Genomic DNA, 9942 nt, shown 5'->3' on the forward strand with positions numbered 1-9942 from the left:
CCCACACCCCGGATCCAGCCCCGCCATCGTCATCTCCCCTCCAGCCGTGCTTTTCCGGAAGGCAGCGCTGCCCCTACCCCCGCCGCGCTGGGCCTGGCTCCTCTTGACCTGCTTGGAGCCGCCCCATCTGGCTGCTGTTCTGGGTTCCAGGACAGCCACGTGAGGGCTGTTTACAGAGGGAAGGAAGTGGCTCCTAACAGAGGACAGATGATTCTCAAAAGACACCTGCTTTTCCTGTAGAACAGACTTTTTCAGCGGGATTTACCTTTCAGTGAAACATGATTTGACTTGAAAAGGAACCCAGGGAGAAGTCTGAGACCACAGCTGTCCGGGTGTGAGCGTGAGCGGGTAGAGGTGTGCCCTTGTTTGCCTCAGGCTGTCTGATTTTCTCAGGCTGAGTTTTTTCTGTTTCTGTCCATGGAGGAAGAGAAAGATGACAGCCCAGAGGTATGTAACTCAGGGGGCCAGATCCCTGGACTTCCCAGTTGGGGGGCATTTCTGGACCCAGAGAAGGGTCCTCTTGGCGACTGCTCTGCCGCGCTCTTTGGCCCGGTGGCTTCTTGGTGCCTGAGGACTGTGGGAGTGGTGGTTCTGGCCCCTCTCTGCCGCCTGTCACAGCTACCAGCGCGTGTTAGACGCGTGAGTTCACACCGAGGACAGCCAGCGGGGCCCATGGGCATTTTTTCACAGGGGGGACAGCCAGCGGGGGCCCATGAGCGGGGGGGGGGGGGGCGGCAGGGGGGGGGGGGGGGGGTTTTTTTCGCGGGGGGGGGGGGGGGGGGGACAGCCAGCGGGGGCCCATGGGCATTGCCTGAGGCCTTGTCTTTTCTTCTCCTAAAGTCACAGTTGCTAATTCCAGTTTCCCCTTAGGACTTTGCCTGATGGTTTTGCTTAGAATCTTTTTCTTTCTTTCTTTTTTATTTTTTCCCCAAGACGGAGTCTTGCTCTGTCACCCAGGCTGGAGTGCAATGGTGTGATCTTGGCTCACTGCGGCCTCCGCCTCCTGGGTTCAAGCGATTCTCCTACCTCAGCCTCCCCAGTAGCTGGGACTACAGGCACATGCCACCACACCCGGCTAATTTTTGTATTCTTAGTAGAGGCCAGGTTTCACCATGCTGGCCAGGCTGGTCTCGAACTCTTGACTTAGTGATCTGCCTGCCTAGGCCTCCCAAAGTGCTGGGATTACAGGTGTGGGCCACTGTGCCGGGCCCTAGACTCTTTTTCTTAGTCTAACATCTGTAGCCACATCACAAAGGCCTTTTTTCCTAAACCAGAAAACTAGACCCATTAAAGCAACAGTGAAAAGCTAGAAAAGGCTGAGCTGCTCCACTGCAGGAGAGCGTGTGACCAGCTCATGGGCCATTGTGTGATAGGCCTTCCTTGGATAATCTGTCCCAGAAGCAGTTGCTGGGCTCAGAGGGACTCACTTCGCTTCCTTAAGTGAAGGACATGGTTGTAGGTGCTTCTGTGCACCCCACTGATTGAGAGTGAGCGTAGGGGTGCCCCTGTCCTGAAGCAGAAGCTCCCAGGGCTTGTATTTGCCTTCTGAACCAAGTTCAAAGGCCTCAGCTTTCTGGGCACATCCTTATTCTGTCTTGGTGCAGAATTGTGTCTTTGAAATGCATTTCTGAGTGCTCTTCTGACTTCCCTGGATTTTCTTTTTTTCTTTTTTTTTTTTTTTTTGAGACCGAGTCTCGCTCTGTCGCCCAGGCTGGAGTGCAGTGGCACAATCTCGGCTCACTGCAAGCTCCGCCTCCCGGGTTCACGCCATTCTCCTGCCTCAGCCTCCTGAGTAGCTGGGACCATAGGCGCCACCACCACGCCCGGCTAATTTTTGAATTTTTAGTAGAGACGGGGTTTCACCATGTTAGCCAGGATGGTCTCAATCTCCTGACTCGTGATCCGCCCGCCTCAGCCTCCCAAAGTGCTGGGATTGCAGGCGTGAGCCACCACGCCCAGCCCTTCCCTGGATTTTCTGACATGGATGGGAGTCCTGCTTCTCTGTAGCAGGAGACATGGGTGGGTGCTGCTTTAGGCCTCGGCTCTTGTGTGGAAACTTGCAGGCTGAACCAGCGGCCTCCCCCTGCCCTATCCAGTTCCTGGCTGCCTGGGAGGAAGATGTGATGCCAGCAGGAATGGAGAGGGCTGCCTTGTCTGGCTGGTGTCTTCTTGTTTTCTCTTTCACCTCTTGGGGAACCAGCAGTGTCCTCTGCTGTCGCTCACTCAGCATCCTGTCCTCACCCTCTCTTCCCTCCCTCCCGTGGACCTGGACTTCTGAAGTCCCGCTGCTCCAGGAGATGGCAGCACACAGAGCCTTCTCGGCCTCCCTCTCGGCCGCCGCTGCCTCCTTGTCTGGCATGTGAACTGGTGTTAAATGTTCTCAGAATCCAGATGGCTCATAGGGGTTTCAAGCACTGTTCCTGCTGGGGCTGAGGGGACACTGAGAGGGGGGTTGGCCTCCCCTGTGGCCGGGCCTGCTCCCTGAGACCTGCATCCCAGGGATCGTGTCACCAGCATGCAGGTGTGTTAGTGATGGCCCTGCACCGCTGTGTGCCAGTGACCGAGGAAGCCAGATTGCTCTCTGAATGCTTCGTAGCAGGGGGCTCAGAGGACCCCGGCACCCCGGGCGAGATCACTGCTTGCTGGAAGTCTCCGGGGCTGCTGACTTCTCTCCTAACTCCCAGCTCTCCTCTTGCTGCTCTGAGCAAGTCTGGGCTGGGAAGCCCGTCCATGCCCCCCTGACCCCATGCTCTCTGCTGCAGGCTGGCTTCTGCCTGGGCACCGCTCTGCACTCTTGGGGGCTGTGGTTCACGGAGGAAGGTTCACCGTCCACCATGGTAATTACCTCACACTTCCCTGGGGCCAGACCTGGATGGGCCGTGGCCTTTTTCACCCCTCCCTGCTCCCATCCCCTGGCTCATTCCTGCCCAGCCTGTGGTTGGGGTGGGGGCAGGCTTAGGGCTAGGGTTAGTTTTGTGGCCTTGCTGATGGGCACCATGTCTCCACTCTTGGCCAGCTGGCGGGGATTGCGGTTGGAGCCCTTCTGGCCCTGGTCTTGGCTGGTGTTCTCATCCTTTTCACGTTCAGAAGGCTTAGCCCATTTCGTGAGTATCTTGGTTCTGACTCTGGCCTCGGGGGTTGGGGGAAAGTGTGGGTGCCTTGGGATGTGTTCTGAGTCCCTGGGAGGGGCCCTCAAGTCCACGGTGGGTTTGGCTAGAATCCAGTGGCCCATCTGGGCTCAGGCTGAGCACGTCGGTTCCAGGAAGCCAAGTCTGTTCAGAGCCCTTTCTGTTCTCCTCTCCTGAGCAAGGCTTCAGTGGGAAGAGGGGAGAGCCCCCTTTGTTGGAGACGAGCCTGTCACCCAGGCCCTCTTCTCTCATGCTGTCTGAGTATGGCCAGGTACTGGCGGGGACGAGAGTACTGACTGTGCCACACCTGCATGTCCAGGACGAGGCCTGTGCCATGGCTCTGCCTCAGGCCGTCTCTTCATTCCCCTGCAGGACAAGCACAGCCCACTCCTCAGTACCGGTTCCGAAAGAGAGACAAAGTGATGTTTTACGGCCGGAAGATCATGAGGAAGGTAGCTGGTGCTTGGGGCCCCAGGTTGCACACGGCTTCCCGGAGCAGGCCCCTGTGGGAGGGACCCCTCCTGCTGCAGGCTGCCCCCAGTCCGCGCAGTGCTTGGCGTGTGCTGCCGTGTCCCCGGCTTCCCAGCTCTGCCACCAGGCTCAGGGTTTGGGGAACATTATAAATCGTGCCCAATAGTGTCTGCTTCCTCCAGCTGAATCCTGCGCGTTTTACCCAGAAGTAACCCCCCACCCTCTCAGGCCTCAACTCCCCCTGGCCTGAAGGGCCAGCTCCGGGAATGTCTGTGGTGGACAGTGGCCGCAGGGGAGAGAAGGTCCTGTCTGCCCCCAGAGTGGATGTTTATTTTAACAAGAAATGAGAACAGAAAGCTGCTTTGTAAGAACATCGCTGGGGCCCGGTGGGTGCAGAGGGCCTCACACTCTGCCAGAGGTTTCTGACTCTGGTGTTGAGCTTGGAGGCCTCTGCCAGGCTTTGGGGTGCTGGACTGAGGACAGAGTCCATCCCCTGGGATTGGAGGGGCTAAGTTCCCTGATTACTGGCATGTGTGATCTAAGCTAAATGCTGCGTGGCTCACTTTGAGTGTCTGGGTGGTTCCGGAATCTAGACACAGATCCCTGGGCCGGGGCTCAGGAATCCGAGTTCAACAAGCCCCGATCTGGGGAATAAGCAGCCTTGGTTTAACCCTTCCTGGTCTTTGGCCAGTTGAGTTGTCAGTGGCCTCCCCTGGCCGCCTCCTTGCACTCCTGAAGGGCCCAGGAAGTGCTCAACAGACCACCCAGAAGCTTCACAGAAACCACACAGACTGATCCCTTTAAAGCAATCTTTGTTACCTTTCTCTGATTGTAGAACTAATTCGTGTTCTTCACAGAAAATTGAAAAACTCGGCCGGGCGCGGTGGCTCACGCCTGTAATCCTAGCACTTTGGGAGGCTGAGGTGGGCCGATCATGAGGTCAGGAGTTTGAGACCAGCCTGGCCAACATGGTGAAACCCCGTCTCTACTGAAAATACAAAAATTAGCTGGGCGTTGTGATGGGCACCTGTAATCTCAGCTACTCAGAAGGCTGAGGCAGGAGAATCGTTTGAATCCGGGAGGCGGAGGTTGTGGTGAATTGAGATCGTGCCACTGCACTGCAGCCTGGGCAACAAGAGCAAAACTGCATCTAAAAAAAAAAAAAGAAAGAAAGAAAATTGAGAAACTCAAGAGGGGAGGGAGTGGATGTCTGTCTGTGGCTCATCTGTTCTCATCAGCGTTAAGTGCTGTGAAAGGGCAGACGAGTTAGGGCTGCTGTACCCTGGGTCTGGAACAGCCTTGGGCGGCCGGGACAGGGCGCGGGGCGATCTGGAGCAGAGTGGAGGCGATCTGTTGAGTGTCGACCATCATCCAGTGGCCCCACAGAGGACAGGGAAGCGGAGGGCCTGGGAGGAAAGCCGCGAGGCCGACAGCTCTGGACCGAAGGGCAGCAGGCAGTGGTGCCCGAGTGAGGTGGCCCTGCCAGCATACAGGGTGTGACCCAGGCCTCTGCTGTTCTGGGCAGTCAAGCAGGCACTGCCTGAGAAAAGGGAAGAAGGCTGTTCCAGATATGGGACAGAGTGGGCAGTGGCCCCAGGTCACAGGGGAAGTGATGGGGGAAGGTCGGTGGGGACAGTGGTGGATCTTTAAAGGGTTATAGGAAAGGGTTGTGTTGAACAGCACAAAAGCCAAGGATGGAGTGGATGTCAGCCTTCGGGGCAGCGGGGCCAGCCAGCATGAAGCCCTGGAGCTCTGGAGGGTTGGCTATTTGGGGACAGTGAGGATGATCCCAAGGATGTGTGGGGCTGTATCACTCACCGCCAACATTCCCTCACAGGCCAGGCGGGGTGGGGAAATGGCACAGCCAGACCCCAGGAGCTGAAGCTGGGCCTGCGGGAGGCTCACAGGCAGGTTCTGAGGACTGACCCCCGTGACGAAGACCTTGCGGCTTGCAGGGTCAGTGCCTGGTGTCTCCCTTGGCTCTGCAGGTGACCACGCTCCCCAACACCCTGGTGGAGAACACTGCGCTGCCCCGGCAGCGGGCCAGGAAGAGGACCAAGGTGCTGTCTTTGGCCAAGAGGTACTGAGTGTCCTTCAGACCACATCCTGCCTGGGGTGCCCCCCACAGTGCTGGCCTCCCCAACCCTGAGCTGCCTGGCGTGTCGGCTGCTGACGCTGTGGGTTTTGAACCCACCTGGTCTGCTCAAGGCTAGTGTGTCTCTGCCTCGTAGGATTCTGCGTTTCAAGAAGGAATACCCGGCCCTGCAGCCCAAGGAGCCCCCGCCCTCCCTGCTGGAGGCCGACCTCACGGAGTTTGACGTGAAGAATTCTCACCTACCATCGGAAGTTCTGTACATGCTGAAAAATGTTCGGTAAGAGCGGGGATGAGCCCCGAGGGCTGCTGCAGCTCCCGTCCTCCCGAGCTTCTCACTGGGGACTGGCTCCAGCTTGGCTGTCTTGTGTTGGAGGATGGTTGGCAAAGCCCATCGTGGGGCTACTGGTGTCTGTGCCCCGTGGCAGGGCCTCGTGGTCTGCTGACTCCTTCACCAGGTCTTTCTTGTTCTGTTGAACAATTTCCTAGTGTTTCATCTTCAGCAATGAACCCAGAGCAAGAGCGAGAACGGTGTGGTGGATCCAAAGTCTGGAGCCTGGGTTCTGCTCTGTGCTCCCGTCTTGCTGACTGGCCCCTGGACTGCACCCCTTCCACTCCCTGGCCCAGCTCACCATCCTGGAGGCCACCTTTGCCTTCCTCCCGTGTGCGTGTGGCTCAGGTTCACGGGTCAAGAAGTTCTCTGAGCTGATGGAAAACAGGCTCATGGGAATTTCAGAAGTTGACAGTTGTGTTTGGCAGTGATGCCGTGTGGTTTGTTAGTCAGCCGTGTGGACCCACAGCACAAGGCGTGGCGCCAGTGGGGTCGGTGGCCGTGAGCTCTCGAGACTCTGGCAGAGACCGTCCTCCTCCCCTGGAAGGCCGTTCCACAGCGCCCTCTGGCTTTTGCAGGGTCCTGGGCCACTTTGAGAAGCCGCTGTTCCTGGAGCTTTGCAAACACATCGTCTTTGTGCAGCTGCAGGAGGGAGAGCACATCTTCCGGCCCGGGGCGCCAGACCCCAGCATCTGTGTGGTGCAGGACGGGCGGCTGGAGGTCTGCATCCAGGACGCTGTGAGTCGCAGGGTGGCGGGGCACTCACCTCCGTGTCTGTCATCTCAGGTTCTAAAACGTTTCCCACTGAAAAGCGAGGCAAAATTTTGATTTTAGTTTCTTTGGGGGAAAACTCACCATTTTTATTTTTATTACATTTTATTTAATTTCTTGAGACAGGGTCTCACTCTGTCACCCAGGCTGGAGTGCAGTGGTGCGATCTCAGCTCACTGAGGCCTCGATTTCCTGGGCTCAAGCGATCCTCCTGCCTCAGCCTCCCGAGTAGCTGGGATTACAGGTGTGTGTCACCACGTCCGCCTCACTTTTAAAATTTTTTTGTGGAGATGGAGTCTCACTTTGTTGCCCAGGCTGGTCAGCAATTCCTGTGCTCAGGCAACTCTCCCTTCTTGGCCTCTCAGAGCACTGGAACTGCAGGCATGAGGCCTGGGCCTGGCAACTGTTTTAAATGTTTCTTCCAAGTCCTCGGAGTACTCCCTTTGATGGTTTCGTAGTAAGTCACTGTATTGATCTGCCATGATCAATTGAGCCCTTGCTCTATTTTCAGGTTTCTAACAAAATTAAATTATTTTAATTGTAAGAAAATAATTAAGTCCACGGTGGGAAGATCGCCTGAGCCCACAGGTTAGAGACCAGCTTGGACGACACAGTGAGACTCCATCTCTACAAAAAGCAAAAAATAATTATCCAGGCATGGTGGTAGCACCTGTGGTCCCAGCTACCTGGGGGCTGAGGTGGGAGGATCGCTTGAGTCTGGGAGGTCGAGGCTGCGGTGAGCTGTGTTCACGCCACCGCACTGCGGCCTGGGCGACAGAGCGAGACCCTGTCTCAAAAAAAAAAAAAAAAAAAATTCAGGTATGAATCCATGTAGGAGCTCAATACTTGTTTCCTGCCTCTGTTAAATTCTGCCCTTTGAATCGCTGCTCAGGGGTGGGTGTGGGCCAGACCCTGCCGTGGCCTCTTCGGCGTGTGTTGCTCCCCCGGAGGGTGGTGTGGCTTTGTCTGTCCGGGCAGTTGCGACCCAGACTTCGCATTGCTTGTTCTCATTTAAAGCACATACTTAGCAGACCCTGGGCTTTGTGTGATCATTGCCCTGACCTGCAGGGCTCCTGCCAACCGTGGCCCCGGCAGTGGGCACTGACCCCATGCCAGCTCCAGCACGGCCTGTCGGGGTTTCTAGACCAAAAGTACTGCTGGGCAAAGTGTTTGGTTCTCAGGTTTGTCGCTTCATCTGTGGCTGGACTTGATGGGTCATTGGGAGGGAAAGGGGCTTGGTTCCCCCATCTGGGGAAGCTGGAGCCAGTAGCTTCTGGGGATGGGGCCGCCCAGCTGATGAAGCAGAGGCTTTTGTTGCTGCTCGTGCGGGACCTCCTGAAGGACCAGAACCCGTGTCCCTCTGGCCTGGACTAGATGGGAGGGGCTCATGGAGGGGACTGGGGCCAGATTTGGGCAATTTCATAAAGAATTTTCCTGGATCAAGCTGAGATGAAGTGCTTACATTGTTAAATCACCAAAATAGTATGGTTTCTTTTCTTTTTTTAACCTGATGGAAAATTATATCAAAGTTTTGGAATTTAGGCTGGTAATAACTGAATTGGTCCTCGGAGCCCTTATAGTTAGTTCAGCAAACAAACAGGCTCTGCGAGCTTTTGCCTCAGTCCCCACACTGAAGATGAGTTGTGGGATGGAGAGGTGGGTCTCCGCCTTCGTCTCTGTTTTCCTTGCCGCTGCTTCCTGCGCATTGTACCCCTGAGGCCAGCGGGTCCGTCTCGTCCCCTGCCCTCCATCCGAGTCACTTGCTGCTGTCATGGCGCCTCAGAGGTGCAGGCCCGTGGCCCCACGGCGCTGGGCGGGGCTGAGCCTCCGCCATGCCCTGCCGTCACGGTCCGGGACCTGATGGCGCCCACTCTGCTTTTCAATCACAGGATGGCACCGAGGTGGTGGTGAAAGAGGTTCTGGCGGGAGACAGCGTCCACAGCCTGCTCAGCATCCTGGACATCATCACCGTGAGTCCCCGCTGCCTGGCCCTCAGAGCGCCCCTGGGTCAGCCCAAGAGGCCTGGTTTTCTCTGTCTTGCCTGGACAGCTGGCAGTGGTTAAAGGCCAGTTCTCTACAGTGACGTGAGGGGAGTGGGGTTTGGTCCAGGACGGAGGGAGGAAGGAGGAGGGAGCTTCATTCTGGCCACAGTGCATTGAAGAATAGCCGGGCATGTGGTTAAGGGTTTTAGTTGTCTCTTAAATGACTGTTTTTGAACTGGGCAATAAATGCGTGTGGTTCAGCATTCAAAAAGCACAAAGCATCGTACAGGGAAGGTGTTTCTCTTCTCCTCAGGCCCAAGGCCCTCCCCGGGGACCTGCCACCCCGTTTCCTGCAGGTCCTGCTGGGCTCTTCCCTGCTGGCGCCGTCTTTCTGTGACTCCCAGTCTTTCGCTTTTCGTTGTTGCAGTGAATGGTCTCCTGTGCCCATCGTTGCCGGTACGGGAGCCTGATCTGCAGGATAAATTCTAGGGTGGACTTGCTGGGTCCCAGGGGATGCACACTTGTAATTTTGAAAGGTGCTGCCGGGCTGAGCATGGTGGCTCACGCCTGTAATCCCAGCACTTTGGGAGGCCGAGGCGGGTGGATCACGAGGTCGAGAGATTGAGACCAGCAAGGCCAACATGGTGAAACCCCATCTCTACTAAAAATACAAAAATTACCTGGGTGTAGGGGCGGGCGCCAGTAATCCCAGGTACTCGGGAGGCTGAGGCAGGAGAATCGCATGAACCCGGGAGGTAGAGGTTGCAGTGAGCCAAGATCAGGCCACTGCGCTCCAGTCTGGGCAACAAGAGTGAAACTGTCTCAAAAACAAATAAATAAATAAATAAAAATCATGTATCATGTTGTCTCATGATTTTTAACTTTTTATTATGGGACAGTTCAAAAATGTGCAAAAATAGTAAAAATCACCCCATGTGCCCAACATTCACGAGGATTATCATTTTTTAGGCAGGGTTTCGCTCTGTTACTTAGGTAGTGGCATGATCTTTGCTCATTGCAACCTCCGCCTCCAGGGCTCAAGCGATTCTCTCACCTCAGCTTCTGAAGTAGCTGAGACTGCAGGCGTGCACCACCACACCTGGCTAACTTTGTATTTTTTTGTAGAGATAGAGATGAGGTTTTGCCATGTTGGCCAGGCTGATCTTG

General features: G+C 56.1%; 1 protein-coding gene across 1 annotated transcript; it reads left to right on the forward strand.

The window, feature by feature from the left end:
• Positions 1–6: 6 nt before the first annotated feature.
• On the forward strand, positions 7–9407 carry LOC113222884 (patatin-like phospholipase domain-containing protein 7). The gene is made up of 8 exons (XM_026452458.1): positions 7–447; positions 2763–2837; positions 3017–3104; positions 3501–3580; positions 5588–5679; positions 5831–5971; positions 6601–6760; positions 8683–9407. Exons 1-8 carry the CDS (start codon positions 418–420, stop codon positions 8854–8856), a joined length of 840 nt encoding a protein of 279 aa, XP_026308243.1. The 5' UTR covers positions 7–417; the 3' UTR covers positions 8857–9407.
• Positions 9408–9942: the final 535 nt, after the last annotated feature.

The sequence above is a fragment of the Piliocolobus tephrosceles genome, unplaced genomic scaffold (assembly GCF_002776525.5).
Source record: "Piliocolobus tephrosceles isolate RC106 unplaced genomic scaffold, ASM277652v3 unscaffolded_35923, whole genome shotgun sequence".
Classification (NCBI taxonomy): Eukaryota; Metazoa; Chordata; class Mammalia; order Primates; family Cercopithecidae; genus Piliocolobus; species Piliocolobus tephrosceles.

What these genes read in the sequence shown, in the direction of transcription:
- LOC113222884 (XM_026452458.1), top strand. Translation starts at nt 418, where the DNA reads ATGGAGGAAGAGAAAGATGACAGCCCAGAG. An exon ending in GTGCTGTCTTTGGCCAAGAG is followed by an intron (nt 5,680 to 5,830) that starts GTACTGAGTGTC and finishes TCTGCCTCGTAG; the next exon opens with GATTCTGCGTTTCAAGAAGG. An exon ending in TACATGCTGAAAAATGTTCG is followed by an intron (nt 5,972 to 6,600) that starts GTAAGAGCGGGG and finishes TGGCTTTTGCAG; the next exon opens with GGTCCTGGGCCACTTTGAGA.